Below are 21,134 nucleotides of genomic sequence, written 5' to 3'. Positions count from 1 at the left end.
CCCGACACACTCCCTTCCTGACTTTGAACCATGCAGTGTCCCCTTGTTCTGTTTGAATGACAGCCTTCTGGTCTATGTACAGATTCCTCATGAGCACGATTTAGAATTCTGGAATGCCCATTCTTCTCAATGTTATCTACACTTTGTTATGATGCACATAGTCGAATGTCTTTGCAAAGTCAATAAGACACAGGTAAACATCTTTCTGGCATTCTTTGCTTTCAGCCAAGATCCGTCTAGCATCAGCAATGATATCCCTCGTTCCTTGTTCTCATCTGCATCCAGCTTGAATTTATGGCAGTTCTTTGTCAATATACTGCTGCAATCATTTTTGAATTATCATCAGCAAAATTCTACTTGCATATGATATTAAGGATGGAAAGGATGGATAGATGGATGGGTGGACGGACGAGTGGAAGGAAGGCAGGTTGGGTGGGTGGATGGATGGCTGGATGAAAGGATGGATAGATTAATGGAGAGATGGATGGATTGGTGATGGATGGATGGATGGAAGTATGGACAGATGGATAGACACTTGCTTGATAGAGAAATGCAAAGAAAGATGGATAGCCATGGGTGCATATGGATGGATGGATGCTTTAATGATTGAAGGTTAAATGAATTGATGGAAGGCTATGTTATGTGTATATAAATAATTGGACAGATACGTTGAGAAGTGAGTGGACTTATACATAATGCATGGAAAGATAAACACTCACATGGCGAGGACAGACGGATGGCTGCGTGGAGAGGTGACAGATGCTAAATAGAGAGACACAGACAGAGAGAAAGGTAGGTGGGCGATTGACAGATTAGGGCCCGCAGGGGAGGAAGGAAGTGACAGACACAGGAGACATGGCAGATGCTCAACTCGAGGACATGCAGAGCAGCAGGGAGGTTCAGTTTCAGGACCTGCCTCCTGCTGGCCGGTGCCCCAGTGTTCTCACTGCCTCTCTCCCAGCCACAGGGGCAGCTCCGACGTGGCCCTTGATGGCTGAGGTCAAAGGCTTGACCCTCTCGGTTAGGGCTTTGGGTGGAGGATCTGAGACCAGGAAGCGGAAGCCCCTTCCCAGGTGTCCCTGGATCCTCCGGGGGCCCAGCTAGCCCTGTGGACAGTCTGTGGGTCACAGGGGGTTCCAGGGTGAAAACGTAGGGTTCCAGTCTGGAGGCTTCTGTGCTGACGCTGGCCCCCAGAAGCAGGGTCCCAGCCAGGCGAGTCTGCAGAGAGGCCCTGGGCACTTTGTGTTCTCCACTCGCGTTCCCACTGGCACTCAGCCCCTGCTGCAAGCACCAGCCATGCATTACAGAGCAAATGCATTTTCCATACAGCAGTTCATATACATTTTGTTTTATGACATTGACTGCAATTCCCCACAATGTGCCAGCTCTTTTCCCACTTTCTCCCTGTAGTTACCTCTTTCCTATGTCCTTCCCTCCCATGCACCTAGCCATGCCAGGTCTGCACTGGGGCTTGGCCATCCTGGAAGACACCCACTGGCTGTGAGACTGTTCCTGGAGGGAGGGTGTGACGCACAGACTACCTTGAAACCCTGAGGACAGTGCAGCTCGGCCAGGGCCACAATGACAAGGGGGCACAGAGCCAAGATGCCCAGTATGGGGTGCTGGTCCCCGAGGCCAGACTAGGAGGCAGGTGGCTGAGGAGGTGGCAGTAGAGACTGACACTCAGGCCACGGGCATGTGACATGGGGCCTTCACACAGTCAGGAACAGCTCCACCACCCTGGCCTTCAGACAGGTGCCTCAGTCACACCACATGCCACCCGGACACTTGGAGGAGTGGGGCACCAGATGCCCATGTATTTATGGCGATGGTGATGGGGACACCAGGCACCCTGATATCCATGGTGACAGGGTTCAAGTCACCCTGATATTTGTGGCGACAGGCTTCGAGTTACCCCAATATTCATGATGATGGGGTTCGAGGCACCCTGATATTTGTGATAAGGGGTTCAAGTCACTCCAATATTCATGGCGATAGGGATTAGGTCACCCTAACCAGACGGCCGGTGCCTGGGCATGGAGCCTCCAGATGCCCACACTCATGCCCGCTAAACCCATGGCCGGCGAGCCAGCTGCACCTCGCGGACCCTGCGTGTGTTGGAGCAGAGCTGTGCCCAGAGGGGTCTCAGGCAGCCTTTTCAGAAGAAGATCAACAGGACTCTCTTCTGAGATGCCTCTGACAAGTCAGCAAGGAGCCACACGTGGTACACGGAGCACTCGGCTCTCGCCCCGGGTGGGCACACCGCCCCCACGAGAAAGCCCTGAAGGCTCGTGCCCCAGCAGGCTCCCTCCTGGCATGTGGCTGCACTGGGCAGCTCCTGCCCCCTCCAGCTCTGACCACTTCTTCCAACCCCCCGTCACCCTGGGTTGGTCAGACTTGGAGACCCGAGCCCTGCACAGGGGCCACAAGGTATGCCCAAAGGGACTTCCTGGCCCACAGTCCTGGAGCCCACATGTCTGACCAGCATGGGGCACATGTGTGCACGTGTGTACACGCATGTGCACACACAGCAAAGCATCCTACAGAGCCAGTCTCCCAGAAGTCCTGCCGCCCAGCCCTGCAGGCAGGCCCTGTGGGACCAGCTTTCCAGTTAAGCATTAACCAGCTTCGTGTCCCCCCGGCCAGCAGGCGGGCAGCTGATAAGTGCCAGAGAGATAGATGCCCAGGCCCAAAGGGCCTGGAAGGGACAGACCCAGACTGCTTGGACCCACTTCCTTGGAATCCAGATAAATTGGCCAGAGCAGAGGGGGGAAGCTCAAATTCCAGGCCCTGCTGGGCCCAAGAAACAAGAGGCACTGAGGTTAGACCCAAGGAAGGACTTTGAGTCGCTGGCTTATGGCTCTGGTGGCGTAGTGCCTAAGGCCTCTGACTAACCAGAAGGCTGGCGGTTCAAACCCACCAGCCACTCTGAGGAAGGAAGACCAGACAGTCTAGTTCCATAAAGATTTACCCCCTCGGAAACCCAGTGGGGGTTGCTATGAGTTGGAATTGACTGGACGGCAGTGGGTTTACGTTTCGGTCCACAGGCTCATGGCCCACCTGGGTGAGAAGGCTGCTGACCGGAAGGCTAGGGGCTCAGGGTCAGGGCAGCCCACAGTGGCAACAGCACAGACAGGGTCACCCCAGAAGGTTCTCCGGTCCCAGAAGCTGGGCAACAGCAGGGCCAGGCAGTCCCCGACACCTCCCTCGGGAGTGGACCTGCCAGACCAGCAGGGCCTGCCCCGGGGCTTCTCAGACAAGCAGTGCCTCTGCTGCAGCCCTCCTTCCCGTGTGTTCCTTGGACCTGGGAGCTCCGCAGACCCAGATGTTCTGATGACTCAAGACGCACTGCGTGGCCTGCTGGCCTGACCCCTGCTGCCATGTCCCCTGTTCCCTTCCAGATGGCTGGTCACCCCCACCTGCATCCCACACTTGAGGTGCCCCCACCCCATGGAAGTGGGTCGAGCCCGAGCCACTGGCTCCTGGGCCTTGGGAGAGACCTTCCTCCCCACAGGAGTCTCCCGGCTTCAGCAGTTCCAGCCATGAGGTGGGCCTCCCCAAAGTCCTGCCTCCCCACAGCCCTCCTCTCCGCCAAGAGCTCCCAACCACTAGAGGTCCAGCGACGTGCAGTTCCGGCCACGGGCTCCAGTGCTGGCCATGGGTTGGGCTGGCCCGTGGGTGCCCAGGGCCCACAGGAAGGCATGGAGGCCGCATGGCTGGCGTCAGGTGGGAGCTGTCTGCACCGGGGCTACCACCCCAGCATGTGGGCAAGTCTTGCTCTGCTGGAGGACTGCAGGGGCTGGCTGAAACTTGCTTCCATGGCAGTATGAGAATTCCAGTTAGACTCAAGGTAGAACTTCCCAAGGAAGGACAAACTAGCAAGTCTTTAATAAGCCCCGAGCCCTGAACTGGTAAGGAAGGCTGAAGGTGAGGAGCCAGCCTCCATTCTCCCCTGTGGGAGCTGGGATCCCACCGGGGGAGGACACATGGGTGGAGCCCTGCACAAAACTGTGGGACTAGGGCCTGGAGCACTAGGGAGGGCTTCCTGGAAGAGATGGGCCTGAGGCAGGCCCTAAAAGGTGCGCATAACGGGGAAAGGAGGGTGTGTGTTAGGAAAGGAACCAGCAAACAGAGCATGGCCTGGCTGGTGCCAGGGGGCATCGAGGAGGCTGTCCCAGCCAGGAGAGACCAGAGAGGCAGGTGGTGCCTCGAGGGGTGCCTGGGCCTCCACAGGGCACAACTGGCCTCAGCATCCACAGAGGGCTCTCCTCCAAGCCACCGGAGCTGGAAAACCAAAGTCAGACAGTGCGCAGGACTTCCTGCCCTTGTAGTGCCTAAGGCATTTCGCTGCTAACCAGAAGACTGGCTGTTCAAAAACACCCGCCTCTCGGAGGAAGGAAGACTGGGCAATCTACTTCCGTAAAGATTTACGCCTGGTAAACCCAGAGGGGTCGCTATGAGTCAAAATGGACTTGCTGGCAGTGAGTTTGGTTTTTAAGGAGTCCACTGTGCTGGGAAAGGCGCTCCAGGAGACAGCCCCAGCAAGGTGGGGTGAGAGAAGTACTGAAGGGGCACGCAGTCTCTCCCCAGGTCTGGGAGTGGTGGCCACAGGCTCTGTGTCCCGCCTGGGCTCAGCGGTGACCGCAGGCTGTTCGTCCTGCCTGAGCTCACGGCCCTTTCCGGAGAAGCCTGGAGGCTGGATGGCTCCAGGGAGGGTGGCGCCACCTGGCGGCTGCATGGCCGCCGGAACCTTCACCACCGTGGGGACCTGGCGGGCCAGAGGGACCCTGTGCCTCCCCAGCCACCCCGGATCCCACACTGGTGCCTGCATCCCCGGGTCCTGGGACCCTTCCGGTGTGGCTTCCAGGTGACCCTGCAGTCCAGTGGGATGGCATCCCCCTGGCTGGACCAGCGGCCCCAAATACTGTCCGTGACTCAGGGCGCTCTGGTCTTAGACTAAAACCAAGATTGAGGACGGCGGCTGCGCAGGGCCACCGAGCTAGGTGCACGCGCACGCGCAGACCCAGGCCAGGTAATGGAGCCCAAATTCCGAACCATAACCTCGAAGGAAGCTGTCGCAGTTTCCGGACACAAGTAAGCTTTGACATTCCAGATAGTCAAACGTGAGTTAATGGAGTTAAGTGGATTAAACGGGAGAGGGACCTGCACGTGTTTAATCTGCCTGGGCACCCCGCAGACCCGCGGGCTCTCGGTGCGGCGGTGCTTCCAACAGCGGCCACTAGGGGTGCTCTGCCGGAGCGGTGCGGGATGCGGGGCCTGCTTCTGCAATATCCTTAGGGGGACACACAGGGGGAGGGTGGCCCACCCGGGCCTCATCCTCAGGGCCGATGCAGCCTGTCACCCAGTAGGACGGGCTCCAGAGTTTGGGAGGCCTGGAGCAAAGCAAAACTGGGTGCTTGTTGCAAACTTGCTTGGGATTTTGCAGCACAGAACCAAGCTTGGGGTGCCCTGAGTGCGGCCCTGGACCCAGGTCCCCAGAGAAGCAGGCCTGCCCTCACACACCCTTTCTCTGTCAGTAACAACCAGGTCTGGGCCAATCTCAGGGTCTCGCTTTAGAAACCAAGTGCCCTGGAGTCGGCTTCCACACATGGGCGCCCTGCCCGTGTCAGAGCCGAGCTGTGCCCCACAGGGTCTCAGCCACGGAGTTTCGGAGCAGGGTCACCAGGCCTTTCTTCTGACGTGCCTCTGGCTGGCTCAAGCCTCCAGCCTTTCAGTTAGCAGCCGTTGGCACCGCCCGGGGACCCAGGCCTGGGTTTCCTTACCCTTGAAAAGGAGACCATCACCCGGACTCCACAGGGACCATTTGTGTCAGTGACGGCCCCAGGGGTGGACAGAGTCAGGGCCGGCCTGTGGGTTTGCAGAGCCCGTGCACTCCTCCTGTCTGAGCTCCCTGCTGCCGCGGTTTGGGGAGTGGGGTGATGATGCCGTGTGCGGGGGGCCGTCTCTGGAGTTCTCTGCCCCATATCTGCAGGGCCAGGCTGTGGGGGGCAGAGGCGAGGGGGACTGGGCCTGTGAGGCTGCAGGGGGCTGGCCTGAGCTGGCCCTAGGGACAGGGAGGCTTGCAGATGGTGAGGGTTCTTGGGCAAAGTGGGGGCAGCCCCAGATGAGCCGTGATTTCAGCTGCTACCTGGTGGTGGAGAGAGGAGAGGGCGGGGCCTGTGGGCCAGGGGTCTCGGGCAGCTCCTCCTTGGAGCCTTGGCATCCCTGACTGGGGACGGGCCGGCCAGGTGTGCTCCCGTCCCAGGCCCCAGGCAGGTAGGGCTCAGGGGCCAGGCAGGCCAAGCCACCCCCTCCCTGTCCCCACCCACAGGACAGAGGGTGGCTGAGCAGTCAGGTGGGCGAGTCTGGGCGGCTGACTCGGCTCGGCCGGAATGTTCTGGCCGCACCCTGCCCCTGCCTGCCCTCACCCCGCCCTCGTCCCCAGGCACTGCTGGCCCTGTGCCCACCCGTGTCGGGGTGTGCCTTTAGCTCGGGCTTGCCAGAACGGCCTTCCACCCGTGCCAGTCCCCTCTTTTGCCCATCAACTCCCCCCATGACCCTTCAGAGACTTGCTCCCTATGAAGCCAAATAACCCCTGGGCCCTGGGCCACACTGAACGTGCTCCTCCTGTGTGACTGCAAATGGTGGCAGACCCAGGGGGACAGGAAGGAGAGGCTCCCTCGACTGTGGGCTGAGCAGGGGCCGGTGGAGAGGGCGGTGGGCGGGGGGGGGGCTTCCTGGAGGAGGAGGCTCAGGCAGTGGCCCTGCAGGGCTACCTAAGGATGCAGGGAGGGAGGGAGGGGGAGGGTGCAGCAGTGGAGGACCAGTGAAGACAGGCTGCCAGGCCTGGCCTCCTGGGCTGGGGCTGGGGGCTGGCAGGGGTGGCCAGGAGGCCGGGCTTATGGCAGCTAAGCCTGAGCTTTGGCCAGAGCCCAGAGCCTCCCTCGCTCTGGCTTCTGCTCAGAGCCCTGGGCCCTGGCCACTTGGGGCCGCCTCCTTGCCCAGGCAGACCCAACACAGCAGTGGCTGCTGGACAAATGGGGCAACAGGCAGGGCTCCGAGGGGCCACCCCACCAAGCGACCCACTCTCCCTAGAGGGAGATTCCAAGCCAGCAGGGCTGGGGGCAGCACACCCCCCAGATCCCCGCAAGGCCCCGGCTGCACCTGGCACCAGAGCGCTGCCCAGGCTCACTCCAGACCCTGTCGCCAGGATGCCCTGTGAGTTGTGGGACCCCGAGAGGGGCAGGGGGATGGCCCGGCCTTGGAGGCAGGCTGTCCAGAGGAGTACCTGGCCTCTCTCTGTGCCCCCAGAGCCCCACTGGGCACCATTGCCATGCTGTGGCCACTGGCATCCTGATGTCTACCTGGGGTTGGTGCTGCCGCTGCCGCCACCACCATGGCAGGAAGCCCAGGGACTAGGAGGCTGTGGGCCTGGGCAGCACCTGTGGAACCACTGCCACCCACCTTGCCCCCAGCTCTGGGCCGGACGGCCCCAGGGAGCCACCTGGACAGTGTGACCCTCTGGAGTCTTCCGAGGGCAGCCGGAGTGAGCTCTGCCCCCATTGAGGGTTGGACACACAGGGAAGGCAGGAGTAGGGGTCTTCATGGAGGAACACAGATGGGAGGAAGGTGAGGGGACGGCAGCAGAAATGGGGGGCAGCAGGAGGCGGGAGCAGAGGCTGTTGACAGGCCTTCAGGCCGGCCCAGGAGTTGGTCCTCGGCCATCGAGGGCCACAGCAGGTTCTTGAGGAAGACAGTGGCGTGACAGATGCCAACGGTACTGCTGACCCAGGCTGGGGCACTGCTGCTGGGATGCCCAGGGCTCCGACTGGAGGGGCCTCAGCAGCACCTGCCACCCCTGTCCTGCTGACCACCAGGTACAGCCAGATGTGGATGACCTGGCGGGTAGCCTGGGGGGCCGTCAGCACTGGGGGTGCCTGCTGCTGTCCCTCGAGTATGACTTCGGGAGTGAGGAGGTGAGGGGCTGCCCCCTGCCTAGGCCTTGAAGGTTCACCCACTTTGTGGGGTGGGTGGGCAGGGTGAAGGCCAAACCAGGGCCACCTGGGCTGAGTTGAAGTGCTGCCTCCCACATCAGCGTGGGCCTGAAGCAGGCAGCTGACCTCAGAGCTCCAGAGCCCAGCGGCAAGGCCCACCCCTCTGCCGGCCTTAGCGTCTCCACCCAGGCCGGGCACAGACCTGAGACCAATGTGCACTGGGACATGCTCAGCCCCACGTTTGAGACCTACCACTTCCAGGTGGGTCTGGGCCAGCGGGGTGGGCCTGGGCCCTGTCTCCCCGGGTCTGGCAATCTGGGCTGCCTCCGGCCACCCTGTGTGCGCAAGTCCGCTCGGGGGGCTGCACCTGCCGCTAGCCACCGTGGACCTGCAGCACATCCTGGAGCTCTGGCATGAGCTCGGTCCACCCAGCACGGCCCAGGTGAGGCCACTGAGGCCCGAGGCACAGCTGGCAGTGGTCCACATGTGCCAACAGGGACCCTGAATCATGAGGGCCAAGGGACCTGTGTGCTTGAGGGTCCAGCCCGCCCTCCGAAGGGCCCTGGCCTGGGCTGAGGTCCGCTTCTCTGACTCAGTTCAAGCAGACGGTGGGGGAGCTGTACTGCTCTCGGTGGTATGTGCCTGGCTCTGGCCAGCTGACCGTGGTGGTGCTGGAGGCTCAAGGCCTGGCCCCAGGGCTGGCAGGTGAGCTCACGCTGGTGGCGCACACGGGGAGGGCAGAGGCTGGTGCCCTGTGCCGGGCCTCACCCCGGGGCTGCTCCGGCCCGTCTGTGCACCCAGAGCCTGATGTGAAGGTCCAGTTCGTGCTACACGAGAGGAAATGGAAGAAGTGGAGCACATCTGGGCGCAAGGGCAAGGCCACCCCCATTTCAACGAGGCCTTCGCTTTCCACGTACCCTTCAGCCAGATCCAGGTGGGCCTCTGAAGGAGGGGGCTGCTAGGGCTCACAGAAACCATGCTGACTGCTGTCTGCCTCTCCCGCTGGCCAGAGCGTGGACCTGGTGCCAGCCGTCTGGGCCCGAGGCCCACAGCTCCAGGCTGGTGGAGTGGGGGCTGCGTGGTGTCCAGGCTTCTGGCCAGCCCCTGCAGCACTGGGCCGACATGCTGGCCCACCCCCAGCAGCCCGTCGCCCAGTGGCACCACCTTCGAGCCGCCAGGGGGTGGACCCGGCCCTGGTCCTGCAGCCCTGCCTGCGCTGGCTCTTGTCGCCGTGCTCCCGAGAGTGTCCCTGTGCCTCAGATTCTCCGGGCTGCCTAGAGGGACCACTTGCAATAAACGTCTCCTCCAGCCACTGAGTGCCCTTCCTGAGTGGGGACCTCTGAGCCACAGCCCCTCCAGGGCCGGGGGTGCTGACCGGGGCCTGAGCTGGGGGTCTCCCCCGAGGGCCTGGGGGAGGGGTGCTCCCTGTGGTCTGTGCTGCTCAAGGACACATGGGAAGAGGTGGGGAGGGGGCATCAGGCAGGGGGAGGGGGTGGCAGCGGCTGGGAAAGAGGTGGGGCGCCACCCCCTGGGGACACTTACAGGGACAGCAGGGAGGCCTTTGAGGGTGGCAGTGGAAGGAGGGCCCACTCCAACCTGACACCTGCGGCAGCCGGCAGAGCTTCCTGTGTGAGCAGCAGGGGGCAGCAGACACCTTTGCAAGCAGCCCGGCCTTTGGGGTGCAGCCCCGATGGAGTGCCTCCCAATCCCACACATCTGGCCTTCAGCGAAGCCTCCAGAAGCCAGTCTCCTCTCATCCTTCTTGTACCCCCACCCAAGAGGTGCCAAGTCACAGTGGCTGGGGCTGGGCCTGGGGCCCGGTGAGAAGGGCAGCACCCGGCTGGCCCAGGCAGGCAGGGGCAGCACCTGTGGGTTGGGGAGAGGCTCCCAGGGCGTGCCCCGTGCTTGAGACACGTTCCGCATCCCCCAGGTGAAAGGCCTCCGGGCCGGGCGTTGGGAGCAGGGCAGGCCTCCGCCTGGCCCAGGCAGCAGGACCCCTGAGGCCTCACCTGGGGTCTGGGCTTAGAAGACACAGATGGAGCTGGCTGGGCCTTGATACCATCCTCCCCCTGGGTTGAAATGGGGCCCAGTTGATTCCAGGGGCAAGATGGGGAGCCCCAGCAGCAGAAGAGGGGCTGCCCCGTGCACCCAGCAGCGGTGATGGGGCTGCAGTGGACCAGGGTGGAGCCAGGAGCATGGCTGGGTTCGGAGTCGGGCTCGATGGGCGCATCTGGGTCCAGCCCTACCCCCCACGCCAGCCAGCAGGGCCACGTGCCACTGTCCTCAAGCTCCTTGCAAGACCAGGGCAGCTTCCTCCAACTCGTCACCAAGCCCTAAATAGAGCAGCCCGACGGGGGCACCCCCCCAAGACTTCTTGGACAAGGCGGCGGCACGCGCTCAGGCTGGGCAGGTGGGAACCCCCAGCTGGCTCCCTGGGCCCCCATTGGTCTGAGAGGGCTCCATGCCCTTACTGAGCGGGGGCCCAGCCCTGGGCAGGCCATTTATACCCCTCCCACGGCCCACCAGCCCAACTGGCCGCCGGCTGACCGCTCTGCACAGCCACACAGACGCTAGGTGAGGCCCCCGTTGCCCCTGGGGCCGGGGCTCAGCAGACTCCAAGGAGGGCTTGCTGGGTGGGGGCCGGGAGCCAGGGCCCGGGGGAACCGATGCTAGAAGCCCTCCCTGGGAGCTCCTTTGGAACTGAGCACATGAAGGAGACAGAGACATGGGGACATCAGCTGGGGTGGGGCGGGGCTCCAGGACAGCCCCTGATGCCCGGGCCTCCCTTTTGGGGGCACCCCAGCGAGAGTTTTCGGGTCAAGGGACCCCAGGAACTACACCCAAACCAAGCTGCGGAGCAGTTGACATGCACTTCAGCCCGAAGCCAAAGGAGCAGGGTTAAAAATAGCCCTGTGGCCTGGCCACCTGCGCTGGCCCATCGGAGACTGCCCCTCCCCTGGGGACAGCTGCAGTTCCTCTGGGCCCCACCCTGGGCGCTCTGGGACACTCTCTCCTCTAACCCCCACCCTGGGGAATTCCAAGACGACAGATCCTTCCAAGGAGGCGGGAGGCAGGAGGTGGGTGGGTGCTGCGGCGCGCATCTTGCTGCCTCTGGGGCAGGACCTGAGCCCTGCCTTTCCCTCCCACAGGCTCTAAGCTCCGGACTTCAGGATGGGGGAGTAAGTGGCCCCAGCAGGGCCTACTGTCACCTGCTCTCACCTGCATGCCCCCAGTCACCGCCCCTGCCCACTACACCCCTCCTGGCCCTTCCCCACTGCCCCAGCCCTGCTCCTCATGGACCATGACTCTGACCTCTCTCTTCTCTCTCCCTCCTCCCCCCTTCTGCCCCGGGACAGTGAGGAGGTGAGTACCTGGGGGGTTGACACATGGAGAGGATGGACCCCCACTAAGGGGAGGTCAGAGGTTCCAGGCCCAGGAGAGATGCCCAACATAGCCCTCCCTTGAGATGAACGTGCTCCCCTCCACGCCCCCAAGACACTGACTACAGAGGAAGTGCTGCCGGGGGCCTGACAGGCAGGGGAAGTGGGCTGGGGCCCGCTCCCAGGGGCTGGAGTGGGCAGGGACTTCTCCTTTCTGACCCCCCCCCACACACACTGCGGGGCCGTCTGTTCTCTGCCGGCGCCTTCAGGGACAGGACAACCTCCAGGCACAATGCCGTCCCTACTGTGCTCCGTTTTGGGAGACCCCCTGCTCAGAGCCCCTTGGCCTAGTGGGGGCCGTGGGGATAGGGGATGCTGGGCATCAGCCACCCTCACCCGACCCTGTCTCCTGTCCCGCAGAAACGTAACAGGGCCATCACGGCCCGGAGGCAGCACCTGAAGGTACCAGTGGCTCGAGTGCAGCGGGGTCTGTTGGTCGGCGGGGGTCCGCGTGGGGGTGCAGGGGTCCACGCGGGGGTGGCGGCAGTCTAGGTAGTGAGTACTGGGGTCTGGAGGGGACGCTGGGGTCTGGAGAGGGCAGCAGGTCTGTGGGGATGGGGCCTGTGGCGGTTGCAGCCCCTCACCCGCCTGTGTGCGCAGAGCGTCATGCTGCAAATCGCTGCCACGGAGCTGGAGAAGGAGGAGGCCCGCCGCGAGTCGGAGAAGCAGGCGTACCTGGACGAGCACTGCCCACCTCTGCACATCCCCGGCTCCATGGCTGAAGTGCAGGTACCGGCTGCCTCGGTTTCCCGCCTGTCAGGTGGGCAGAACCTGGCAGGGGTGTTCTGCGGATGGAGGGCGGGGCAGAGAGCGAGTGGGCCAGTGGCCGGTGGGGGTCGGCACGCTGAGCCCCAGCGCCCCCCGCCCCCAGGAGCTCTGCAAGCAGTTGCATGCCAAGGTGGATGCGGCCGAGGAGGAGAAATACGACATGGAGATCAAGGTGCAGAAGAGCAGCAAGGAGGTGAGGGCCGGGGTGCCACACGCAGGGACAGGTGGGCACGGTGGGAGGCCAGGGGGCAAGGTGGTGGGGATTGGCAGGGTCCAGCACCCCAAGTGCTCACCACCCCCCCCCTCTAGCTAGAGGACATGAACCAGAAGCTGTTTGACCTGAGAGGCAAGTTCAAGCGGCCCCCGCTACGCCGTGTGCGCATGTCAGCTGACGCCATGCTCAAGGCCCTGCTGGGCTCCAAGCACAAAGTGTGCATGGACCTGAGGGCCAACCTCAAGCAAGTGAAGAAAGAAGACACCGAGAAGGTATGGCCTGGGGCCACACGGCCACGGCCTCTCTGCCCCGGGCACAGGGCGGGCGGCCCGGCCCCAGCCTGCAGGGCCCAAGCCCCTGTGCTGGACCTGAGCCTGTCCCCCCGCCCCAGGAGCGGGACCTGCGCGACGTGGGCGACTGGCGGAAGAACATTGAGGAGAAGTCAGGCATGGAGGGACGGAAGAAGATGTTCGAGACCGAGTCCTAGGCCAGGCACCAGCAAGGCCGCCCACAGGGCCCAGGCAGCCAGGCCCGTCTCAGCAGTCAATAAAGGCTGGGAGTCCCTGAGACTGTCTGGTCTGTGTGCCCGAGTCACTGCCCTCAGGCTGCTGGCCACCTGCTGTGGGCGACCTCACCCACTGCCCACCGGTGGGCTGGGTAGTCACCTCCCAGTGCTGCCTTTGGTGACAGTGTGGTGGGGAAATGCGGACAATTCCAGGGCTGGGGTGGGGCAGGAGGCCGGTCTAGCTGGTGGAGCCCACAGAGCCTGCTGGCTGGCTCCAGGGGAGGTTCCCAGGCACCTGTGATGACCGCAGGGCCTAGGTGAGGGGCCACTTTCCCTGGGCAGGGCTCCCAGAAGCATCTGACTCCAGCCTTTCTGAGAGCTGATCCTGGAGGACAGGGCAAGCGTACCCACAATGCCTGTGAACAGGGCTGACCTTGCCCCCAGGCTACACCCCCTGCAGGAGCCACAGAACCCCAGGCTGTTGTCCTCAGTGCCCGCCTCCCTCTTCTGCTCACCTCCTCTCAAGTCACCTCTGGGGCTGTCCTATTTGCACCCCTAGTCCCTGGGTCCCCCATGTTCCACGTCTGCCCCTGGCCTGGACATTGAGGCCTGTGACATGGCGAGGGGCTGGGCACTGAGCCTGCACGGTGGGGCCTAAGCAGGCAGTGTCTCGTCCGAGCTGCCCACGGGGAAACCTAGGCCCGGGCTGGGCAAGGACACAGAACAGGCCTCAGACCCCAGAGCCTCCATGGGTACATCAGGGAAGTCCTGAGTCACTCAGCCTCCAGCTGGGAGGGGGCACACCTGGAGCAGAGCCCACCCGGGCGGGGGTCAGCACTGCAGGCCTGGGCGTGGATGACGGGCCCAACCTGGCCCTGGCCCCAGGCCCTGTGGAGGGGGGATTGCGTCTGGTTTCCGCTCAGCACCAAGGCCTCATCTTGCATGTCAGGGGACACTGTCCCCAACAGGCCTGGACAGGGAGCGTCCCTGGCAAGGTTGTAATGTTGACCCCCTTCCGGGGAGGGTGAAACCATAAACATCATAAATCCTCGTGCCTGCCAAGGTCCCCGGCTCAGATCTGTGGGGGATGCTGGCCCCGGGGCCCCATGATGGAGTGGCTGTCAGCTGACTGCCTTGCCCTTGCCCCTGGAGGGCAGCTGGGGCCCAGCCTTGGGGCTGTCATGGGGGACAGACGTCAGCAGCTCCAGGGTGACCTTCACGATGTACCACCCCCTCCCCCAGCCCTGGGGTTCAGCCTTGGCTTCTTTGATTGTTCTCCTGCCAGGCCCTCTGGCCTGGGGACCCCACAGCTTTGGCCCCGGCCATGTGAGCCCCCTGCCCAGGCCTGCTGCCTGGTGTCTTGGCCGCCCTTTGGCTCCTCTGAAGAAGGCCAGGCTCCGGCAGAGGCAAAAATGGGGGCTGGACCCCTCCCTCAAGCTCAAGCTGGCTGGCTCAGCCGGGCCATGGGGCTGTGTTGGGGAGTGGGGACGCTGGGCCAAGAAGAGACACGTGAATGCAGTTTAGGGGCTCATGGGGCAGGGAAGTGGGGCCCCAGCCATCCTGGGGTGGGTCTGTGGACAATGAAGTCTTCAGTGAGGCCCAAAGGAGGAGGCTAAGTACAGGGGAGGCGGCGTGTCAGGGGCTCTGGAACGCCCTAGGCAAAGGCAGCAGCCTGCAGAGCCAAGAGTGACGGGCCGGCAGGGAACTCGGGAGTGGGTTTCAGTGGGCTGGGGGCTGCAGAGACCTGGCAAAGGGAACGGGGTGTGCCCACTGGAAGGGATGCCAAGTGAATGGGTGGATGGTGAGGGCAGGGGAGACAGGGCACGACTCCAACAGGGGCTCAGCCCTCCAGGCTCAGTGGAAGCCACACATTGGAAGAACTGAATTCCAAAAAGAGGCAAGGCCACCCCAGATGTGAAATTTCAGAGCATGATCTCCTGGGATCAGGGCAGGGTGGTTGGGAGCAGCTGAGGGGATGTAGATTTGGGGCAAGTTGTGATTCTGGGGTTAGGCCATGGATTTATGGTATTTGGGGAGCTCTGGTGGCTCAGTGCCTAAGACATTTGACTGCTAACCAGAAGGCTGGTGGTTCAAACTCATCAGCCACTTCTCGGAAGGAAGGTTGAGCCATCTACTTCCGTAGTGATACCTCCTCGGCAACCCAAGGAGGGGTCATTAGGAGTCAAATCCACTGGATGGCAGTGAGTTTGGCTTGGTTTCTTGATGGTGTTGGTCAGCAAATAAATGAATGAGGTCAAAGAGGGCCATGTGAAGAGACAAGTACAGCATGAGCATCTCTAGCGACCGTAGTCAGTGCATGAGTGAATGAGTGAGTGAATGAGTGAAGGCCAAGAGGCCATGTCACAAAAACAAAGTCCAAACGTCCACTCTCCTGGACCTAGGCCCCCCAGACCCCATGCCTGCCTCTCTCCGGGTGAGCCCTGGCCTGCCGTTGGGAAGCTGGCCTTCTTGGCCTCAGGTCCTGCTGCCCACACAACGGCCATGAGGGCCCAGCGGGTGGCGTATGTGAGGCCTGCAGCCCCAAAGGTGGTGGATAGCCGGGGCTCAGGAACACTGCCTGTCCTTGCCAGGTCCACCTGCAACACACGTGCCTGTGGGTGGAGAACAGGAAGCGAGGAGGCCAGACGGGACGTGGAGAGAAGATGGAAGTTGATCTCCTGGAGGAGCAGGTTATGGGAGGCCAAGGAGTTGAGGGCTGAGGTTGACAGATGAGTCCAGGAACTTGCTGAGGTGGGACAGGTGGGCAGTGGGGCACAAATCTACAGGGTGGGGGCCCAGTGGGGTGGCAGTGAGAGGCTTGCTCTGAAGCTGGGGTATGAAGGGAGGCGATGTTGGCACTGGTATGTGGATCTGGAGCCCAGCGGAGGGTCTGAGCACCCAGGAAGTGAGAGATCTGGGTGCCAGAGCCATGGGCTGAGGAGAGAAGGGGTGGCCACACCCAAGGCCTGAGCAGCAGCTGGGCAGGGACCCCAGTGGGTGGTGCTCAGAAGTGGTCTATGGATGAGGCTGTGGCCAGGGAGAGGGACGTGGGCAAGAGAAGTGTCCAGCGACCCTGGCTGGGGTTGTGGCCATGGATGACAGCCCTGAAGCCCTTAGCTGCTGCAGCACAAGAAGGCAGAGTTTGAAACGGGCAAGGCCATCGTGTGCCCAGGGCACATGCCATGTACCTCTGTGTGTTTGCGTGTGTATGTGGCTATGTTGGCGCATCCGTGCCCCAGCGGGTCCTCACAGGCCCGAGATGCACCTGGGAGCACTGAGCACACAGCTCCAGGCTCCCAGTCTCTAACCAGGGCTCCCCGGCCGGAGACATGGCGGGTCCAAGGCAGGGACGCATGGTGAGCCAGTGTCTTGGCATGCCAAGGAGAAAGGACATGAACAGAAAAACAACCCAAAGATAGGAGAGGGCACAAGGACACGGGCAGGGATCAGAGAGAAGGCCAGCCTCAGCCTGACTGCACTGACGTTCATCATGGGCCCTTCTGATGCAAGATAACGCCTCTGTTTGTAGCAAACACCGAGAAGCCTTGAGAAGAAAGGACATGGTTACAATGTATCTTATTTCAAAGGGAGATGGGGACGGAGGGGGCAGAGAGAGAGAGACCGGGAGACAGAAGATCAGATAGAGTAGATGGATGGCTAGATAGATAGACAGTCGTTTGTTCGGATGACAGATGGACAAACAGAAACACACGGAAAGAGAAACAGATTAGAGAGAGACAGCGAGAACCAGGAGAGCCAGCGTGCACGCGGACTGCAAAGCACACGGTGGTGTCCCCTGGGCCGCGAGGCAGTTTGGGGTCAAGGCTGGACAGGTGTTCTTTGCACCAGTCTTATTGTTGTAACTTTTCTGTATGCTTGAAACAAACTTCCAAAAAGTTAAACTTTTTAACCTAAAACAATAAACGTTTTAAGCAGCAATATGGAACAGATGGAACAAAAACACATTTGTAAGGGACCAGATGGGGGATCATACAGCTGTGGTACCAAGAGCAGGGTAGGCAGGCCAGGCAGGGAGAGAGGCTGGGGGCTGCCAGGGGTGCCGGGGAGACCTGCAGGAAGGCACTGACCCACCTCCGGGAGCGGGGAAGGCGTTCCAGCAGCGGTCGGCCTGAGCCAGGCTGAGAAGGTAGGATGGGCCCAGAGACCTCCAGCAAATGGCAGGCCAGCAGGGGACCCGTGGTCCCCTTGGGGCCCAGACCTGCTGTACTGCCCTGTGATGGGAGACCTCAGAGCTGCCCTGTGACCATGGAACATGTCTGGGGGCTTCCACACCTCGCCTTTGGGCTCCTACCCTCACCCAGGAAAGGGTGGCCAGGAGTGGGGTCACGGGAGCAGCAGACATTGGAGAAGGCCTGGTGGGGCAGAAGGAACAGGTGCCTCCATGGCTGCCCACTGCCAGGGCTCCCTCCTGAGGACCAAGATTTGGGAAGTGCCCCATTTCCCAGCCCTGACCACATGGCCTTTCACTGCCCCTCAGCAGCTATTCTGACGGGCCCAGACCCACCTGCCACCCGGAACCAGTTCTTGCCATCCTGCTCCTCACTGACCTCATCCTGTCTGGCTCCTCAACACACTCACACCTACACACACACACACTTACACATACTCACACAACTCATTCATTCACACACTCATACTGTGCACACTCACATGCACATACACTCACCATGCACTCACACACACCTACACACACTCACACACATATACACATACACAACTCGTTCATTCACACACTCACACACACCTACACAAACCCACACAACTCATTCACACACTTACCTACACGATACACACTCACATACACACTCACCATGCACTCTCACACACACACCTACACATACTCACACACATATACAATACATGCACAACTCGTTCAGTCACACACACACACACCTACACACACACAACTCATTCATTCACACACTCACATACACGATACACACTCACATGTACACATATTCACCATGCACTCACACACACACATACAGCTCATTCTTTCACACACTCACACGTGCGTCCATTCACTGCACACCCACACACTCCTTCTCAAACACTCTCTCCCCCTCTCACACACACACACTCCCACAGCTCTGGCTGTGCCCAGCAGTGATTCTGCCCAATGGTTAGAGCAGGCCTCTTCTAGTCAGTCCTTGCTCCACCATGACCAGCTGCTTGTCCTCAGTTTACCCAACTACAAAGTGGGTGGGCATGATAAGAGGAGCACCCCCACTGCCCTGGAGTCCACCTCCTCCCCAGCCCCTCAGGGGCTGCTCTGGCTGCAGTCCCCCTGCGGCCGTCAGACCCCGGAAGGGCCAGGCCTCGGCACCGGAGCTTCCCTGACTCCTCCCTCTCGTCCACAGGTTCCCATGGGTCTCCAGGAAGCCCTCCATGGGCCCTGGAAGGCAGGAAGCCTCACCCCTGTGCTCTGCCAGTGATTTTCTGGAATTGGGGCTTTTATTTATTTACTGTCTGTCCCCCCACTGGTCAGTCGACCCGAGTTAGTCATGTTCCTCACTGCCGTGTCACCAGTGTAGGGACAGGCGGGAGCTAGCCTATCCCAGGACCTTAATAGCTTTCTATTGAACCGGCGCGTGAGTCCACAGAGCCCTGTCAGACAATGTCCCCTGGGCGTGCACAGACAGCCTGCAGAGCTAATGGGCTTGCCCCTCCCCCTCGTGGACATGCCCGCCCAATCTCTCCCTGACGCTTTGTCACCAATGACCCATCCACCCACCAGGGCCCCACACCACATGCCTCAGTAACCTGGGGCCTGACCCCCCCCCCCCCCCCCCCTCAGTCACCCCGGGGCCTGCCCCCGCCTCCCACCCCTCCCTCGGTCACCCCAGGGCCTGCCCCTGCCCCCCATCCCCCCTCGGTCACCCTGGGCCTGCCCCCATCCAGCCCCTTCCTCACATCCTTGTCTCTATTGTCCCCTGAACTCTGCCACCCCTGGCCTCCTCGCACACATCCCTGTCTCCTTCACGCCCCTGCCCAACACATGCACGCCGCGTGTGTTAGGGAGGAAGCATGGATGGATAGGTGGAAGGATAGATGGGTGAGTGGAAGGAAGGACGTTTGGATAGATCAATGGACAGATGGATGAACGGATGGATAGATGAGTGGACAGATGTATGTATGGATGGATAGATGAGGTGAAAATGTGGGTGAGTGGGTAAGTGTGTGTGTGTGTGTGTGTGTGTGTGTATACATGGATAGATGGGTGAGTGGCTGGGTGAATGAGTCTGGGTAGGTGGATGAATGGATGGATAGGGATGGATAGTTGGATGGAACTGGCAAGCTACAAAGAAGGGTGGTTACAAGACCTACCACTCTTTTTTTTGTGTGTGTGTGATTTGGGTGAAAGTTTACAGAGCAAATTCACTTTCCGTACAGCAGTTCACAAACACTTTGTCTCATGACATTGACCATAATTTACCACAATGCAACAGTTCCCCTCCCACTTCCTCCCGACAGTCACCTCTTCCCTGTGTCCATCCCTCCATGCACTCCTGTTCCCTAAGCTGTCTCCCTGTGCATAAACATCCCTTCTTTGTCCCATGATTATTTTCTCCAAGGAGTGTATCTACTTGAGGTAAATGTGCAACTCATATGCCTGTCTTTTGTTTGGCTGGAAGCCACAGTATGGGTTCAATTCCAGACCTGAAGGACAGCTAGGGGCCATAGTCTCAGTGGTTCCACCAGGCTCTATTGGACCAGCAAACCTGGTCCCCCATTTTTTTTTCTCCAAATGATTTTGAGTTTTGTTCCACATTGTTCTCCCTCTCTATCCAGGATCTCCTGCATAGAACCCCCTCCAAGTGGTTAGTAATGGCAACCAGGCACCATTTAGTTCTTCTGGTCTCACAGTCGTATAGGCTGAGGATCACATGGTGTACCAGTTGCTTGGACTAATTATTTTCATGAAGTTTTGGTTTTCTTCATTCTATGCTCTGGATGAGGAGAGACCCATTGTTGCATCTGGATGGCTGCTTGCAAGCTTTTAAGATCCCAGTCGCCACTCACCAAAATACGAGGTAGAACAATGTTTGTGTGGTATGTTATGCCAATTGAGCTTGATGTCCTCTGTGAGTATGTCCCAAGCCCACAGGTTCAACTACTTGGTCCCTCTGGGTAGCTGGCTGTGACTAAGAAGTGACTACAACCTTGTCCCTTGTCAGCTTGACTATATACCTGGGAATTTAGATCATACAAATAAACTTACAGGACCGCTGTCTGCCAACCCTATACATGAACATTGACCACTTTTGAGCCTTTGGCTGGAATGCTGAGGCAAGGGTTCTCCCATGCTTATTTGCCTGGTGGGTACAGGAAGGAAGGACAGAGAAGTCTTTGAGGAGGATGGAGCCACTGGACTGGAGGAGCCTGGGCTTGCAGGACAACTAGGATGGGGTGAGAGAGAGAAGGAAGCTTGCTGGTGCTGAGCCTCTGAGCTGGGGATGCTTGTCACAGCAGCTGACTGATACAGCCACCAAGCTGACTTTTCTCTCCAGCCCCACCACCACCCCTCTGGCTTCTCCCAATCACCTTGAATTGCCTTTTTGCCTCGCTCATCACACCCTCCAATCTACAGATATGAAGTGCAGGCCCATCAAGTCCCTCTCTGCTTAGTCTTTCCAGGGCTGTGCACCATGTAAGGTACACATGGACCTTTGGCATGGCTTCCCCCCCCCCCACAGATGTGGTTCTGCCCACTCGTCACAGATGCACCAATGGGCTCAGCACCCGGCTGTGCCCCCCTTGGGAGTGGGCAGTGGGCTCACAGTCAGCAGCCAACTCCACCCATGAAATCTGTCTGTGGTCTTGGCCAAGGTCATGATGACACCATAGCCAGATGAGACATGTGATCACCCTTTTAGACTTGACCTGCTCCTCAGTGTTGACCACTTCCCCATTCTTGTGTTGTTGTTTTTTTCCCCCACATATATGGTCATGTTCTTTCTTTCTTTCTTCTCTCTCTCTTTCTTCCTTCCTTCCTTCCTTCCTTCCTTTCAACAATTTCTACGTGTACAATTCAGTGATGTTGATTATGGTCTTCAAGTTTTCCAAGCCATCCCACCACCATTAACAGAAACTCCATGCCCCCTTTGCCAACCCCCAGTAACCATGAAAAATCTTTGGCTTCCACATATTTGCTTGTTCACATAAGTGAGATCACACCATTGTATTTGTCC

General features: G+C 60.4%; 2 protein-coding genes across 2 annotated transcripts in view; both read left to right on the top strand.

Annotated features, from left to right (window-relative positions):
• The window catches only part of SYT8 (synaptotagmin 8), a 21,707-nt gene extending 12,435 nt beyond the window's left edge, over positions 1-9,272 (top strand). The window contains 11 exon segments of the mRNA XM_042782107.1: positions 4,636-4,867; positions 5,198-5,261; positions 6,332-6,477; positions 7,878-8,008; positions 8,096-8,279; positions 8,281-8,457; positions 8,600-8,699; positions 8,796-8,879; positions 8,882-8,928; positions 9,005-9,066; positions 9,068-9,272. Coding sequence (XP_042638041.1) covers positions 4,636-4,867; positions 5,198-5,261; positions 6,332-6,477; positions 7,878-8,008; positions 8,096-8,279; positions 8,281-8,457; positions 8,600-8,699; positions 8,796-8,879; positions 8,882-8,928; positions 9,005-9,066; positions 9,068-9,272 — 1,432 coding nt within the window.
• A 2,474-nt stretch (positions 9,273-11,746) lies between these two features.
• TNNI2 (troponin I2, fast skeletal type) lies at positions 11,747-12,903 on the top strand. Its single transcript, XM_007949282.2, has 5 exons — positions 11,747-11,836; positions 12,035-12,163; positions 12,306-12,395; positions 12,512-12,688; positions 12,808-12,903. The coding sequence occupies exons 1-5, from the start codon at positions 11,747-11,749 to the stop codon at positions 12,901-12,903; spliced, it is 582 nt and encodes a 193-aa protein (XP_007947473.2).
• The last annotated feature ends 8,231 nt before the right edge of the window (positions 12,904-21,134 follow it).

The sequence above is a fragment of the Orycteropus afer genome, unplaced genomic scaffold (assembly GCF_000298275.1).
Source record: "Orycteropus afer afer isolate SDZICR_OR568_19922 unplaced genomic scaffold, OryAfe1.0 scaffold00244, whole genome shotgun sequence".
Lineage (NCBI taxonomy): Eukaryota > Metazoa > Chordata > Mammalia > Tubulidentata > Orycteropodidae > Orycteropus > Orycteropus afer.
This window is presented reverse-complemented; position numbering and strand designations above follow the sequence as displayed.

What these genes read in the sequence shown, in the direction of transcription:
- TNNI2 (XM_007949282.2), top strand. Translation starts at nt 11,747, where the DNA reads ATGCTGGGCATCAGCCACCCTCACCCGACCCTGTCTCCTGTCCCGCAG. An exon ending in GCTCCATGGCTGAAGTGCAG is followed by an intron (nt 12,164 to 12,305) that starts GTACCGGCTGCC and finishes CCCCGCCCCCAG; the next exon opens with GAGCTCTGCAAGCAGTTGCA. An exon ending in TGCAGAAGAGCAGCAAGGAG is followed by an intron (nt 12,396 to 12,511) that starts GTGAGGGCCGGG and finishes CCCCCCCTCTAG; the next exon opens with CTAGAGGACATGAACCAGAA.